Raw genomic sequence first — 17,668 nt, forward strand, 5'->3', positions numbered from 1 at the left:
GCTCCAGGACACGGCTGGGTGCTGTCCCAGGCCATGAGCGAGTGTGTGCAAGGGAACCCACATGCTTTCCCCACACACGAAGCCTGGCTTTCTAATCAAGCTTACAGATGGTTAAACTGCCACAAGAGACAGAGCTGAATAAAGAGCCAATTATAAAAACAGTTATCACTCCTAACAGACCAGCAGAGCCATGGATTTTGAGCCCCAAGGGGACAATCAGAGTGCTAGGACACGAATGCAAGCCACCACAGCTTCACCACTCAGTCCTGAATAGAAACTTGTGTTTGACTGCAGTCTATCTGCCAGAAAATCACCAAGACAAAGAGGACTCACAATGGTTTCTAACATTTTACACTGATGCTATATTGACCCAAGCATATTACTAACTTCTACAGGAAAAATTAAAAATTGGAGTAATTCAGTAGTCTTTGCTTTCCAGCTAGCATTAGGTCTGTAATACCAAGTGTGATGAACAGCAGAAAACAAATGTGTCCCAAAAGCTGTATGAAATATCAGTGCTTTCATTTACTGATTCTCATAAACCTCAAGTCCTCCATCTCCCACATGAGCCCCCTCCCAAGGTTTAGCTGGGATATACCATTTACAGAGACGTCATAGGGCTCAGCCTCTTCATAATATCCCTCTGGAGATTCAATCTTGGGGACTGCAGGTTGTTTTGTTTCGAGAATCTGCAGAATAAACACATAGAAGAAACACAATTTAAGGTAAAGATGGATCCTTCAAAACAGGAGAGCATCCTTTTCCCTTTTTTTGTACCCCAAGGTACCTCAAGTGTACCCCAATGGATGAAATCTTTTAGATGTGGTACAGTTAGCTCAAATATAAATTGAAATTATTGTATAATTGCACCATAAATGTTACTTTCATGTTGCTGAAAGCCATGGGAAGATCAACTCATAGCAGCAATTGCAACCAATCAGCCTTACCATGAACTGAGATTTCTGCCTGCTGCACTGATACTCCTAAACTGCCCATGGTAACTGAGGATGGTCCCCTGTGCTATGGATTATCTTATCAGGGAACCAGAAGGGAGGACAATTGGTGCAACCCTGGCTTTACACTGAAAACATAAACAGAGCAGTCTCTGGTTGTGTCTCCAAGTCTCTGACTGATAGCAACTAACAGCTAAAAATCTCTGCTTTAGAAACTGTGTTGGGAATCTTTAATTGTGCTCTTAACAAAAAATTAAGGAAACGGATAAACAACACCAATGGAAAATAAGCCTTTGAAAAGAGTCCAAGTGCTGGAAAATCCCTGTGGTGCCTGCCAAACCCCTCCCAAAACACAAGGAAGGGCTGGCAGGAAAAACATGCCCTGATCCTTTAGAAATATCAATACATGAGGAAAAAAAAAGTGAAGTTAAGAAACAAACTTTTTACTTTTCAGGTGATTCACGCAGATGTGGCACATGACACAGCAAAGCAGCAGCACAAACAGACCAGTAGGATAAGCAAAGAGCTTATGGTCTTCCCAAATACCTGGCATCCCATCTCCCACCCTGACCTGACACTAGCATTCCCCTACTCCCCAGTGAGGTGTCCCTGCTCCTCAGCAAGGTCATACCACCCTCAACCATCTGACAACAGGATGCTCTGTCTTGCAGTGCTTCACCTGACCCAACTGAGGCTGTGCCAACCCTGACAGGATGCCCGGGGTTAAAGCCCCACTCCCCCCATGAGGAGGGGCACAAAGCAGGTCTCTCTGCAGAGCCAGCAGTGTTGAAGGTCACAAATAGTGCACTGTGCCAACCCACGACTGCTCCCTGGGGAAGAGGGGCCAGCTGTGCATCAGCATCACAGAGCAGCCCAAGGCAAGATCAGGCCATTTGCAGGTCATGCCAACGTCATCCAATGCAGGTGCAAAGCTGCCCATCCTGCCCCAGATGTTTTCACCAGCAGCTACTGGTGCCCAGAAGCAGAAAGGAAGCTTTGAAGGAAAAGATTCTGTGGCCAACAGCCGCCCACAAAGGGAAGCTGTTGGGCCTGTGGGAGTGAGGAACTCTGACCACACCAAAGTCACGCGTCTGTTCCCACTTGGGCGAGCTGCCCATGGCTCTGCCAGCCTCCCAGACTTCTCCAGTGTTAAAACTCCCTTCTTGCCAGATGCTGTGAGCAGGCTGAACTTTCCTTGCAGAGACACATAAAACACTGCTGGAAAACACTTGCCCTCCAAACTCTTAAAAGGTTTAGGAACTTCTTGCCCTAATGTGTTACATTAAAGAAAGAAAAACAAACCCAGTCACTCCAGGGCTTTACTGAATCCCTCCCCTGGCTAGGAAATGTGTCTGTAATTGCCATCTGTGGTGGCCTCCTGCATGTAGCCAGCTCACTTTGTGCTGTGACCATAAACAAACTGCCTACACAAAGAAACGCTGTGGGTTTTTTGACACCATCCCACAACTGTCAGGGAAGGGGCTGCTCGGCTTTGTTTCCTACAGACAATGAAAGCCAACAGGGTGCACCTTGGCTGCCTCAGAAGGTATTTGTTTTGTCTTTTTCCTTAGGGGTGTGGAGTGGTTTACTCTCTAACATAAGTCAAAGGCAATATATTGTGTTATTTAACAACGCTGGCCCTTGCAGAACATTTGCCTGTTGCATTATGGCACAATGAGCATGCAAATATAACCACCTTGGGTGTCTGCATCCGTACCACAGGACTTTCCCTGTGGATGGCTGTGGGAAGAGAACAGCTGCCAGGGCTGCAGCAGAGGAGAGGTCCTTTCTTGAGCCTGGAGTGCCATGCAGTGGGGGTGGCTCTCCCTGGCAGGGAGCACAGCCCAATTTGCACACTCACAGGGTGCTCCCACAGCTGCCTACTCCACCTGTGCACAAGTTTTGGGAACCACAGGGATTCCTGGGCATCCAGCCACCCCAGGCCACCATCCAGCTGCACCAACCACATACTAACCCATGGTCTTTGGAAACATGGAACATACACCTGGAAATCCCTAGTTCGATGTTTTGTTATTATTTTTAAAATAAAGCTCACCAGGACTCTTTGCCTCACTAACATACACAGGCAGAGGTCTTTCCACCCGGTCATGATGCAAAGGACATGACAAAAGTGAAGCCTCAAGGGGTTCAGAGCCCCAAGCTGAGGCAGTGAAAAGCAAGGGGTGTGAAAAACTTACCTTTGGAGGGGGGAGGTCTGGCAGGCTCTTCTGAGGAGGTAACAAATGCAGTCCTGAGTCTCCATTGGTCAGGGAGCTCTTCTGATCCAGCACTGCAAGGCAGAAACAATTCTATAAATGACACGTGGCATCTCCCAGCAGAGCACTTGCTACCCTGGGCTGTGCTGGAGCAGCAAGATGCTATTTCAGTGGGGAGGAAAGTGACAATTACAGGCAGGGCTGCAGGTCCACCATGTCATTTCAGGCCATAGCCAGGAATGTGGCACTGGAAGATGCAGCAAAAGAGCTGACCTCTGGTTTTAGTGCATGTTTTTCCTTCTGGAGGAGAACTGTGAAGGCTAGACCCGCTGCTGAGACTTCAAAGGGTCTTAAGAAGCAGCATGGGCAGACACCACAGTGTCTGGAAACCCATAGCACTTTAGTTCTAGCTCTGATCCCTGCTGCTGTGAGCAGACAGGTCGGTGACCGTCTGCTCCTCTGCTACCTTTCCCAGAAGATGGATCTAGTACCATCCTGCTCCCAGGGCAAACTGCAAAGGTGGCTGTTTAGCTGAGTGCACAGTGGCTTATCAAAGCCAGCCATGGTCAGTGGTGTAATCACTGCCCAAGGGAAGGTTGCTCCTGAACCCGCCCAGGCCAAACACAAGGATAGGCAAATGGCAGTAGAACTGCTCCAGGTGATCTGTGTCTGCCTCTGGAAACTCAGATTTTCCAAGCAGCTGAATGCAGAGTGATTTAATATCTGCAGGGTACATTGAAAGCTCAGAAATCTTGTGTTCAGTCCCCTTTCTCCTACTACAGAACTCCTGGGTGGCCTCAACGAGTGCCCAAATCCCATGACCTCTGAGACAGTGCAATGATACCCCTTCCTTCTCCAGCTACACATGCCAGCATCACAAATCACAGACTGTTTCCTTACTGGTGTGGGAGGGAAGGAATATTTTTCCCTAGACAAGCATTAACATTTTAAAGGTGTCCTCTGATAAAGATGCCTCTCTAAAACCTGCAGTTTGAAGCCTATTTAGATGAAAGAGGGGAAATAGAAAAACCATCCAAAAATCCTGCTCAAATTCAATCTGTACTAACTATTAACTTATCTGTTCTCTCTGTTCCTTGTAAAAGTGAATGTCACCTGGCACTTGGGCTAAGAAGATTGCAGTGGCCACACCAGGAGCTCTTCACATCAGTCCCACCTCCAGACTCCTGCCCCTTTGTGCTAACTTTCAAAAGGAGTTGGCATTTGGCTCACTGAAGAGCCCCGTGGACTTGCTGTGTCTCACAGGTAAATGAGATCCATTAAATGATGGTGCCTTCATCACCCAGTGCAGGGAATTCCATAACTGGGCCACAGGAAGGTATCTCAAAAGCAGTGTCTGTTCTGCTTAAATCCATACCACTGAAATTGCAAGTAGATACAAGGAGCAGGGAAATACATTTTTGCGCAGAAATCGCATATTTTAAAGTTTGGAGGGGTGACTTCTGGAGCTGATGGACTTTGGAAAGCATTTCACCTTGTGCTGCTGGAGCATGCTTGAGCACAGCTATTGTGGGGAAGAAGCTCTGCAGAGCACAAGGTCCTGTCGGCTCAGCCACAAAAGTGTGGTCCCCATGCCCATTACAGGCATGGAATTGCAGTAGAAAAGAGGGATAGAGGGAGGTGCATAATCACTGGAAAATCAGTATCACACCAGTGGGCACTTGGGCCCCCTCCATCCACTAAACCTGAACCTGCAAGCACCTCTCCATCCAGTTACAGAGGCAGGATCAGGGCTCTACACCCAGCTGCAGCAGTGGCTAAGGTCCCACACATGTGTCTCACTGACACATCTAGCATTTCCAAATAAGTCAGAAGTTTTACTTGGAATAGGGAAGTTGTTGAAAACAGAAAGAGAGAAGTGCCAGGTCCCACAGGGAGTGACTGAGTGGGCAGGGTCATGGCCTTGATAGGGAAAAGTCTGAAATAAAAGAACCACCTCTAAAAATAAATTGTCTGAAATTTTCCCTGTGTTTGAGCATGGTGAATCAGTGCAAGCTTTGCTTTATCCACCCAAATAAGAACTTATATAAAAAGATGCTTCTGTTGCTGCTCAGCAGCTGGGAGCTACTGGGAGGCTGTGTGATCCTATTATAGAGCATTACAGCATCACCCGGAGGGCCCTGTCTGGAGGTCACACTGGGGCTGCACGTGCGGAGGACATCCTGCCTTCAGAGGCATTTGAAGTTAGCCCAAGTTTGGCTGCAGGTAGTTTAAAGAACAAATCAAACCAAATAAACAGAAAATCCCACCACAAAGAATTAAAACCAAAACAAACAACTGTGGAAGTGGAACAATCCCAACTGTTGCAGGACCAGCACATCAGCAGCAGGCTGCACTGATGAGTCCTTGTTGCATCCCTTGGCATTGGAAACTCCGGGGTAGGATCAGCCTCTGACTAGGTGTGCCTTCATAAAATGTGTGTCACTAATACTCTCACTCCATGCAATTATCAGCAACCTCTTTCATGGTGAACTTCAAAGAGGAAGAACATTTTTAGACAATTATGCTCTCTGCCGTGTTACAAATTCAAAAGCTGGGAAAACTAAATTGGAAATGAATATTTTATCTAGGTTTAATTTCTCGGCTTTTACTCTGCAGAGCTCTCACATCCCTGGGAGATGAAGGTGCCCTGCCCGTGCAGATGGTGAGGGCTGAGCCCTGCGAACTCACCTCGCAAGGTTGTGACAACACCGACCCTCTGGGCCAGAGCAGAGCAACACAGCAAACAAGAAATAAACCTTCAAGGTCTCAAAGATACAAAAAGCAACTTGCTTTGTGGCCAAAGAAAGCATGAAGGCTTCTTTGAATATTTCAGGCACTGGAGCTTCAGGCCTTAGAAGGCAACGTTTTTATCCCAAAATAAAGACCTCCAAAGTGCTACTTCCAGGAATAACCTCACAGTATTGGCAAGGACTGCTATTTCCAAGGGAATGTTATGAAAATGGCCCTTCCACAACCAGCAGCTGCTTCAGCCCTCAGAGCTGCCAGAGCAAGGCTCTAACCTTGTGTGCCTTCATCATCCCGTGAGACACGATGAAACCATTAGTCTTCAGCTCCCTACCTTTGTCTTGTTTCTCTTGGTCGTCCTGCTGTTTATGGACTGTCACTTTGTTCATATAAATATACTCCTCATCACCACCTGCAAACAAAGGGAAAAGTGAACTCTTTACCCACACGCTGCTTTCACATCGCTAAGTTTTTCCACAAAGGCAGATGTAAAAAAGTGTCTCTGCTGAGAACATTTGGAGAGAGCAACGTTGGTTGAGGCAATGTGCAGGAAAAACCCCAAGCAATAATAAAAAGCAGAAAAATTAAGTGCTTTATGGTCAGGAAATTCCTTAAGTTAAAATTTCTACTTAAACATTAACTTGGCCAAACAGTACATCCTGTGTATCTTACAAAGTGGATTAAATAAACTTAAGGTTTAATAAGGAAAACAGAAAGGATCAGGAATCTTGGGAATTTTTTGCTTGTAAAGTTGGACACATAACTATAGTAATTTTACATAAACAATTAGAGGTCACTGCAAAAATAAACTCAGTTTCATTTTCTCCTTCTAATTTTCATGTCTCCTCTTCCCACCAGCCGCCAGGAAAATGTTGCTTCAAGACCCCGTAGCAGTTCCCATGGCAGCCCAGCACCCCATCCTTGGTTTTCCTCGTCTGTACCACTGGACTTGGTGTAGACTTTCAGAAGGTCAGAGAGGAAGCTCTTCTTCACCAAAGCAGTGCTGCTCAAGTTCTCCTTGTCCAGTATCCTCAGAAAATCTTCAAGTTCTGTGAGCAGCTGCTCGAGAGCTACAACAGAAACAGACACAAATGTTGGCAAAACAGCTGGGTGGTGTGTCAAAGGATATATGTTAATCCCATGCTTTCCAAAATTCTTTGCTTTTACTGCCCAGGAATAGTTCATATTTAATTTTCCAGCTTGAACCCTGCCTCTAGCTTTGGAAAGAAAGTCAGTCTCAAACCAAAAAATCTCCAACTTCCCTTAGTCTGTTCACACATCAGTGAAACCCCATGTAAATAATTACTCCATTAGGTCTTCCTGCTCAAGCAAAGACAACCTGAAGAGATTTTGAGTATTAGGGCTGAGGTTACAAGAAAGCAGCTTGCAAGGTTTTGGTACACACACCTTGAGTCCTGGCAAATATCATTCAAACCTCATTTGGCTTGGGACCTACCAAAAATCCCACTTTTTGCTTCCTCTTCCTAAGCCTCCTCTTTATTTGGGAGAGATGGGGCCCTGGCAATCTGGTGTCCTTGCCTATGGTAAGGACATTGGAACTAGATGATCTCTAAGGTCCCTTCCAGCACAAACCACTCAATAAACTTATGTTTAATTCTACCATTATTTCTCTGCCTCTATTAGTTTGAGAATGTTTATGTGTGTATTCCAAAAAAAAGGAAAAAAAAATCCCTACCTCCTCATATACCTCAATCACAACTCAGTAACTTCTCAAACCACCTTGCTTGGGCAGTGACCACAGAGAGCACTGTGCCATGTGAAACTGAAGCCACAGGATCAGCAGCATCTCTCAGTGCCTCAGGAAGCCCTTTTGTACCCAAGACATCCCTGCATCCCCAAAGCAAGCAGCTGGGACACGCTGCTCCCCAGCACCACTGGCTCAGCTGGACTAGTGGGTTTGTTTTCCTCCCGAGGAGGTGCTGCACAGCCCTGCCACCAACAAATCACTGCTCTGACAGGGCTCACACTGAAGCAACAGATTCTTAATTGCTTGCTTTTGTTCACACCAAAGTTTATCGTGGGCTAATTAGCAGCAGGGGCGGGAGGAGGAAATAACAGAGGATTATGTGGAGTGAGGAAGCGCTGAGCAAGAACAACAGTGTGGGGAAAACGTGCCCAACCCAGCTGGAAATGTTCCTCCCCTTTGGAGCTCCCCTGCTACCCCTCTCCATCACTCCCTGGTGCTGAGGACCTACAGAGGAGATGGGCAGTGAAGCCTGGGTTCACCACCACCACCCTGCAAGCCTGGATGTGACTCCTTAGCACTCCACCTGGGAACTTAAGAGATAACTTGAGTGGGGCAATGCTCCTTTCCCTTTACTTACAGCATTCCCATACTGGGTGATCCCGTGGAACCCCTGTGAGTCACAGTTCACACCCATGAACTAGAAAAGTGTTAACATTTTGGATTCATAAGACAAAGCATCTGAGCAGTTTTAGTTAAAGAGCTACCACATTTAAGGTCATAAAGAACACTTTTTTTAAAGGCAGGAGAAAGCCATCACCTTCCTACTCACCTATCTTTAGCCACCAGGCAGCCTTCCTGGGGTAAATACATGTTAGAAGATTGATAAATAAATTACACTGTAAAAGTTTGTGTTGCTAGCCGTTAATTGAAAAAAAAACTCACTGCTGCTATTCTCAAACTGAATTAATCCTCACCAGATTGACTGTAAATCAGCCTAATGACTCCAGATCAATCAATAACAGCTCCAGAGGAACCAACCAACTTGCAGTTATTCACACTTCATTCTGTACCCTCCACACCAAATTAATTCTCTTCTGGTCTGATTTAGGACCAGCAGGGAACGGAAAACACCTGCATCATGCTGCATAACTCAAATGTCTTTGCTAGGTTCCTTTTTGCCCAGAGAAAACAAGAATCACTTCAAGAAACAGCAGGTTTTTTTTCCATAAGCTGTGAAGAAACAGGTACTATTTGCTGATAATAATACTGGATGCCAAGAAGCAATGAATGGTGTCAAACCTACTCACAACTGGCTTCTCTAAAGCTTCAGGGACCCTGTTTCTTCCAAGTTTAAGGAACCCCCACCCCAGGGTAAATCACAACCTTGCTATACTCATCTGCTTCAGTGGCCCACTTCAGAAAATTCAAATTGAGGTCAGGTCCTGCTGGTCATGCCAGCTGCACAGGACATTCATGTGTCAGGGATGATATCAGAAAAAACGGCACCAAGGATACCCAACCTTAATCTGAAGCTCCAGAAACAGGTCAGCTCCCAACAGCTGCCCACGTGGATGTCACAACAGTGGGTCTGCAGGGAAGGGGGTACAATTCCCATTCCCTCCTCCACCCCCACACTGCAGAAAATTACTTTATTCTTCTCCCAGGCATCCACAGCTAGCACACACACAGGGCTGAGTGCTTATGAATAGCATAGCCCATACAGTAGGTTGCATTTTCCAGCCCACCAAAGCTGAACTTAGGCTTCCAGTGACTCAAAGCAGCTCATTTAGGATGTGATCCTGGGGTCAGTGGAAAGACTGTCAGACCTCAATGGATTCAGACTTCAGGGACTCATGAGAGATTAATTTTGCTCTTCTTCTGCAAGAAGCAGTATATAAACCATCTGCTTCTATGCAAGTATCTCTCTGATCTCAGCTGGACATTCCCAATCCAAACCTGATACCTGAAAAAAAAAAAACTCCACTAACAGTTCATTCTCTCCTATCAGAAGGAGAAGAAGCTAATACTTATCAGAGATTGATGAATGTGAGGACTCTTATACATTAAACCACCTCAGGATTCTGAGTGCTGGAAGTCACTGCTTGATCTCTGCTAAAGATCTATCACACTGATAGATCTTTACAGATTTAGATACACACTGATGGTGATGTATGGAACATGCTCACAGTAAAACCAGGTTGGTGTCTTTTCAAAGCAGCCTAAAACAAATAGTTCTGCCCCCCAGCTGCATGGTTTTGCTCTCCTTATCTTAGCAGTTTAGAAATGAGAGCACATAAAGAGATGATTTCTGCTCTGCAAGGCAATAGTTACAGATGCAAGGAACATATCTGCAGAATTGTATGGCTTTGAGCAGCAGGATGAGAGATCAGAAGTAGACAGAAGCCTAAGTCATAAGGCAGAGCAATTCTCAGATGCTTTTCTGAATTTTTTTTCCACTGCTGTATTGCTCTTCTCCACTCTCATAGCATTTCTTTGTGACTCAAGTAATATTTCTGGCACCAACTGAAACAAAGAGCTTCAGAGATCTTGCAAAAATTCAGCTCCCTTCACAGAAGATACGGATTACCTCTAAGGTAATCAGGCAATACCATCTAAAGGTTTAGATTGTCAGAAAAATTAAGAGGCTTGGCCCAGGTCACTGTGAATACCTGCCCTGAATCCAGTCCCCTCAAGCACCAGGATATGAACTACTGCAGCTCCCTACAAAGTCCTACAAAGGCCACAGACCTGGGGTACCTTTAGAAATCACAGCACAACTCATATCATGTTCTTCTCCATGGCAACAGACATCAGTAACTGGATGAAACCTGTAGGAATTTCTCAACACATGATGGAGAGAGGTATAGGAGCATCACAGCCAATGGGAAAATTGAGTGATTTGCATCTGCAGTGAGAGGGTGAATATCACTGAAAGGACTCCTTAGCTTTGAAATATATAGAAATATCACATCTTTATTGACGTAATAAGGACTTTCAGGGTGAGCGTTATAGTCAGAATTACCAGCTCCTTCTTCCTTCATGCACTTAACCGGATGAAGAAGTAAGTTCTTCCTTCTTTTACTCCAAGACAATGCAACCCATTTTACAAAACTCCTGGGCTGCCACTGACCACCACAGGCTCTCCCAGTCTGAAGGCTGCAACTCTGGCTGCAGCAATAAGCAAAGAGATGCTTTAAGCACAACTGATCTGTTCCAACAGCAATTCAGTGGCAGCAGGACAGCACTGAAAAGGGCTTCTTTTGGCAGCAGTCTGTGCCTTTCTTTGCAGACTGAAAGTCTCTTGCATTGCAGCAGTGTCTATCCTAGTTCATGTGAAGCTAGAGCCAAAAATGAAACAGCTTGCAAAGCCCTCATTGAGGAAGCACATTCCTTGCAAAAGAGCTGCCAATTTTGCCTGACACTAAGGTCACTGAAAGGTAAATGACCATTAAACTAGATTATAAAAGCCATTCCTACCAATAACCACTGATCTCTGTCACTGTGCTACAATAACAACCTACGTCGACATCTAATTACTTCATGTCTTGGCCTTATGAGGAAATGGGAAGACAGGCTCAGAACGAGCTTTCGTTCAAGTGTTTCAGTAACCACTGGGCAGGATTGTATTAGACCATTTAATCTAAATTCAATTACTTATTTTATCAAGGTAGAGGGGCCTCAGCCACCAGACAAAGAACTGTAATGAGATATATACTAAAAGACAAACTCTTTCCTCTGCTGAGATGAGAGGTGAAAGATAAGGAGTATCATTTGCTAACAGGAAACTAAGGCATTGGGAGATTAAGTGATTTGTCCAAGGATGTGGCTGTATTCTTCACCAGATCAGGAATATAAACTAGCTTTCCCACATCCCAGCCTGGAGATTTTGTTTCCAACCCTCCATCCATGGATCCCAAAGCAGAGTCTGGGTTTGGTACTTTTGGCTTCACCCTTCCTTCCTAGAAGGAGCTGGGCTAAGCTGCTGACAAATAACTCCATTCAGGAACCAAGTAAATACCTGCAGTCTGTGCCATGCCAAGCTTCTTGCTTCAAAAATCTTGGAAACTCCAGAGATAATAGAACTGGTAACAGGATTGTGAATCATGAAAGGGCCAGCCACCAGGAGCAGAGGGCTTCCTGAGGAGTATCTTGAGGTACCTTCCCATGCCTAGCCTCCCCAGACTGCTTCCATCATGCACTAAATCCCATGGCAGCCTTTCAGCTCCCATTTCCCACTGACCAGCCCTGGCTGGCAGCACTGGGATTCCCCAGGGGCTGTTTTGGCAGAAAGGAATTCCTTTCTAGCCCTGCTTTCTTTTTTTGTTGGCTGCATAAAATGAATAGGGCAGCTGAGGAGCGTGCAGAGAGGACAGGCAGGCACAGAGGCAGCATTCAGGCGGCTGAATAGCAAGTGCTGTCAGAAGAGCAGGAGGACCCAGCCCAGGCCTCCTTGGCTAATTTGGAGTCTTACAGTAACAGTTGGGCTTTGCAAGAGGGAAAAGTCACCACGGTTACAGCTAGAGAAGGCCATTCTCCCCAGCTGTGAGGAAAGGCAGATGTGTGGATGGTGACAGCTGTAACAGCTGGATGACCCCTACACCGGGCCACCTTCCAAAACAGCAAAGCAGATCCTTCCTCAGACAAACCAACCCTCCTCACCCTGCTGGCTGCAGGGTCGTGCAGAGCAGCAGTGAAAAACAGAGAACCACAATGCTTCAGCTCCTCTGCAGTGCATGCAGCTCCTCCTGCTCCAGATGCTGCTGGCTTTGGCAATGCAGTGCAGGGAAGGAAAGGTGGTAGATGGCTCATCCAAATGCACTGAGAAGCAGCAACATCTCTGCTGAATCCCAGAAAGCTGCTCCTCTGAGAAGCATCCCCATCACACTGAAACCCTGCCAGCATTCACCCAGGGTGATGAGCAGAATAAACCAGGTGAGTGCAGACTAAGGCTTTACCACCCTGGTTTGGACCATCAGAAACGGTGATTTACTTCTCACTTGTGCCTGTAATGACTGGCCAGCCTTCCATCTTCCTGCTTTTCATGGGAAGATAATAAAAAGCCCAGCCCACTGTTGTCCAGTTGAAAATTTTTTCTTACCCACAGAAAATTATTAATATATAAATAATGGTAGAAAAAAGAAATATCCCCACAGCAAAATGAGAAGTGCTGTGTTTATCAAAGGAATACCCACTAAAACCTCCTCTAAGCTTCTGGCAAACAATGAACTTTCTCACTGGAGAATTGCTGTTAGATTAAACAAAACAAAAGGCGAAATTCATAACCCTGAGACAAGCTAAAATCTCTCAAAATAAGGAAACTGTAAAACTGGAGAACTCCTATCAGGGTTTTCCTAATAAGCCAGACAAATGTCAGACAGTTAAGACCATTGTCACAAAGCTGTCTGATTTTCAGACACAATGAGTGCTCACAGAGAAGAAAGAAAGAAAGAAAACCCCACCCAGACTGCTCTATTAATGTACCTAAAACCCAGCACCGCTTGGATTCACACTCTCGTTGGGAGCACTAGGCTGGTCTTTGTTGCAAAGTATGATTCATGGAAGGACAGAGGCAAACAATGTGTTTGGCTGGCTGTGGGCTGTGAACTGCGCAGATGAACCCAAGCAGCTCTGCGTGGGCTGCTCTGGAAGTTCGAACAAGACTTGTATTGAGAAGTGGCAGCTCTAACCCAGGAACTCTGAACTTTAACAAAACGGCAGCAGAAAATGCACACAAAGCTTTTTTCAGTTAACTGAGCAAACAACAGACTCCTCTTCCCTCCACTGGAAGGCAAGAAACAGCATCCAAGAAAAATTAAGAGAAAAAAAAAGGAAGAGAGAAGAGAAGCAAAACATGAAAATTACTGTGCCACAAGGAGATTTTACTGAGCACTCTTGCATTTTAGTACCATATCGCTCTATTATATCATAGAAAAGTTTGGGTTGGAAGGGACCTTAAAGATCATCTGGTATGCAATGGAAGGTGTATGTCTGACACTTCACAGGCAACATAGTGATGTGCTTCTTTGCAAAGGGTCTCAGCCTTTCCATGACAGAGCAACTGGTGAGTCACTGGAGGTCCCCCACTGCCAAACAAATTTGTTGGATGACATCCGAGAGATGCTGGCACCTCTTCCTTTGGAGCAGGCCATATTAGCAGACTGCCCATCAAACTCACAAGATCCCCAAAGCTGTACTAGGCTACAAACTGCAGGTCTGTGCTCAGTGCTCAGTGATGCTCACAGCCACAGCAGATGGGAACATACCACAGAGTGCCATGGAAAACTGTGCTGGGACTTGGGGTGGATCAGAGAAGTGCCACATCCTCATTGTGCAGGGCACACTCAAGTTGTGTAGCACAGTAACTCCTGCTGGGACAGAACCCAGGTAAGAAAACAGCAGGGAAACAACTAAAGAAACATCAGTGCACTAGTCAATAGGGTAAGTAATGATCTATTCAAATTAAGAGGTCAGCTAAAAAAGTTAGACCAAATCAGGCAGGGCAGGACATTAAAGACAACACTGTTTTTAAGGTAAATATCCCCAAGAGCAGGGCATGGTGGGCTCCTTTCCCGACGGGGAGAAAAAAAATCCCAACAATTTTTACAAAGCAGAAATCACATTTGCTTCCAAGCCCCAGAGCTGAATCCTAGAGTGGCACAACAGAGACACCATTTCCTGTGAGGCTGCCACCACTGATTCCCTTCTGTCCCCACAGTCTTTTCTCCTGCTTTTCCTCCTTACTCCTTCCGTTTCCAGCTAAGATTGGTGGTTGGTTGGTTGGTTGGTTGGTTGGGGTTTTTCTGCCTTGTGGAGGGTTGTTCTCCTCTCCATCACTCCATGGGGCTGATTTTACTGGATGGGTTGGTGACCATCTGACCTGCAACTTAAAGCACATCTACTGTTTGCTAATGCAATGCACAGCTGTACCCAAGAAGGGGCTACCAAGAGGTGGCTGATCAAATGGAACAGATGCCTTCAAGAAAAAGAAACACGCAAAACACTCAACCAAATACTGCAAACACACAGGGCTCTGCTGCTGGAACCTTGTGCAAGAAGGAATCCCACAACTGCTCAGCACAGCCTTGCTCTCCTCTGCAGTCTTTACTCCATGAATAGAGCAACCTGCTCCCTGGACCTCACCTCAGGTCTTTGCCAAGGCTCCTGGAGCACGGTTTTAGTCAAAATGCTGTAGCAGACTTTGCCTCATCCCTGCTCATCACTCTGCACAGCTGAAGCCAGAGGAAAGCAAATTTCCATCCCTGTCCACATTACAGAGCAGCAGTGGAATAGAGGCACACTAGAGTCCCTAATGCCTGCTGAGCCCATAGCCATGTAATCCCCTCTTTCCCATGGAAAAAGACTACCTCATTCCCAAAAGAGTGAGTGGGAAAATGCAAGGTCCTGGAGAGAGTAACTATCACAACAATGGTGAACGACAGCCCTGGAACAACACCCGCGCTTTGTGCCACTTCAATACAAATAAAGGAGGTTAACTGCCAAATATCTTCTGAGATGGATTTCTCTCTTGCAGGCAAGACACAAAGTAAATTAAGCTGCCAGATGCACATAGGGTTGTGCTGGTTTTTTTTGAGAGAGGACAAGCACACGCACACATGCACACACCCTCCTAAGGCCTCATATCAAAGCATTTTCCCACCATTCTCTGTTGATTTAATGGCATCATTTCTCCAGTGAACAATAGGAACACAGCAGAAGGGGAAAGCAATTATGTTTGAGAAAGCAAAAGCAAGAGCTCTGGGGTCAGAGAGAAAGACAGATACACAGCCCTGGAGTCCCAGTCTTTCCTTGCTGTTTCCTCTGCAGAAATGGCTCTTTGAGCTACGGCATCCACAAGAGCCAGGGCTGGGCCTCTGTGCCTACAGCTGAAAAGCAGAACGACCACACCAGGCTACTGCACTAGTGCAGGGGCAGAACAGTTTTTTTAAGTATCCTGAGTAGCAGGGTAGGCTGGCAGAGCCTACAGGAACATCATTATTGATTGCTAGATTTCTTTCTTACTAATCTTGCTCAATCCCTTGTCCAGACACTGCATGCAGTCCTTATCCATCCTCCTCAAGGTAATGTGGAAGCCTAAACACCAAGAGGGAGGATCATGCAGCTGAGTCACTGAGCAGTATTGATGCAGCAATGTGCAAACCTGACTTTTTTTTCTCTGGAAATCTGCTGTTTAATCATCAGCAGAGAAAAGTGCTAAAATCTCCAATACTGGTGCCCCCCCCAGAGAAAGATCTCCCTGTCCCCCCAGCAAAATTCCCCCATCTATAGACATCACTAAGGACCAGAGTCCACACTCCTTCCCAACAAGATTCAAAGCAAACCAGTGTTCACTACACTTCAGTTTAGGGTTAAGAAGCATAGAAAGAGAAGCTTTAGTAATACTGTGAAGAGGTCAAACTACAAACCCTCTCCTGCCATGAATCCCCATTGCTCAAGGAGTACCTCCCAGCTGGGACCCAACATCTGCCACCAAAGGAGGCCACAGCTCTCCCACGTGTGACGGGAAGGCAAACCTGCCAGGTGACCTGAGGACATTCCTCACTCTTGTATTCAAGAGATGACACCTTTATTTATCCCTTTATTCCTCCAAAATGATATTTCACTAAGTCAGGGTGGCAGAGCAGCCTCCTAGGAACAGGCAGCTCCCCTGTTTGCTATGGATTACCAAGAAATGAGCTCCCACTTGTCTCCCTACAGATCCAGGCCCCACATGGTGTGATCTGACTCTGGGAACACAGATCAGAGAAGCCACAGACATTTACCTACTGAGATGAACAACTTCTGCAGTGACCAAATGGAGGGCTCCTGGTTTGACTCATGGTGACAGCCCTGCCCCACTGCCCATGGATGCTTTACTGCATAGGGGAACCTCTTATAAGATGAGGTAGAGGTAAGCATCCAAAATTCTGCCAAAACTGAGCAATAAACCTTGATTTACCATCTGCACCCTGAGCTTGAGCTCATCTCTGAGCAGCAACAAGTCAGGCTCACACAGATGACATGGGTGAAGAGGAGGCTCAGGACAAGATCACCCCATGGCACCTATGCCACCCTCCCCAGCAGAGCCTGGCAGGAGCCCAGCGGGGCTGATGCAGTGGAAAACCAGGACAAAGACCTGCATTTCTTTTTTTTTCCATGTGAATTGGAAAACTTCTCCCTTCCTATCCTGACTGTGAGGCATGGGAAACGAAAGAAAGCTCTTAAACCAGCAAAACAACAATTTACGGGATAAAAAAGATTTTGTTACTTTGTCTGTCTTGAACTTTGTTTACATGAATGAGAGCCAGTTATCCAGACTGGGAACAATACGCTGAATTAAACCTCTGAAACCCACTACATAAATATGCCAAAGGTATCACTAATCCTATCACAGATTTAAAAGTTAGATCATTATTTTCACTTACCATCTCAGCAGAAAATTTGTGACAAGGAACTGCTGATGAACAAGTTCAAGTCCTTCCAGCAAATTCAGCTTCCTTGGAGCTTTTCTAAACGCACTTTTGACTCTTTCATCCCCCTCTTAAGACATTTAGGAGGCATCCCTGTAGTTTGGCTATAACCTACCCAGGTTGGCACTTCTCTTTCCTCAGCATTACATGCTAATAAACACTTATACCATCCTTGGTACCCGAGGATCATTTGTGGAGCAGTGGTTTGGGATCAGCAGCTCGTGCCTGGCTCCCTGCAGTTGGGGCAGGCCCCACCACCCTCACTCCAAACCACACTGCTGTGCTTTCCATCCACAAAATGAATAGGATACAGTTCAGTGTCAACACCAGTGAATTAATAACCTTTAATGAGAGCAATAACTTGAAGGAACTCTCTGTTTACTCAGTGCTAAGTGCAGCCTGGCTAGTCCACCACTCTGCCTGCAGAGCTGGAAACAATTCAGTCAGGACACGAGGAGCATCTTGCATACAGCAACTGCCCTCAGGACAGTTTTCTAGTACTCACAGGCAAAAAGAGGTGCATATCCTCACCAGTGCCAGCTGGTAAGGCACAGCCAGCCCAGCAGCCTTCCTGCTTTG

The 17,668-nt window shown here is 46.0% G+C and overlaps 1 protein-coding gene across 3 annotated transcripts in view; it reads right to left on the minus strand.

The window, feature by feature from the left end:
• The window catches only part of AFAP1L2 (actin filament associated protein 1 like 2), a 63,431-nt gene that overhangs the window by 16,592 nt on the left and 29,171 nt on the right, over positions 1-17,668 (minus strand). For all 3 annotated transcript variants that reach the window (XM_014250123.2, XM_014250122.2, XM_088059631.1), the window contains 4 exons: positions 6,856-6,984; positions 6,249-6,326; positions 3,152-3,243; positions 599-689 (listed from right to left, as the gene is read on the minus strand). In XM_014250123.2, the coding sequence (XP_014105598.1) occupies positions 599-689; positions 3,152-3,243; positions 6,249-6,326; positions 6,856-6,984 (390 nt within the window). The remainder of the gene's footprint in view (positions 1-598; positions 690-3,151; positions 3,244-6,248; positions 6,327-6,855; positions 6,985-17,668) is intronic.

This window comes from Pseudopodoces humilis, chromosome 9 (assembly GCF_049639895.1).
Source record: "Pseudopodoces humilis isolate 2021_Gansu_Grassland_sample_001 chromosome 9, ASM4963989v1, whole genome shotgun sequence".
Lineage (NCBI taxonomy): Eukaryota > Metazoa > Chordata > Aves > Passeriformes > Paridae > Pseudopodoces > Pseudopodoces humilis.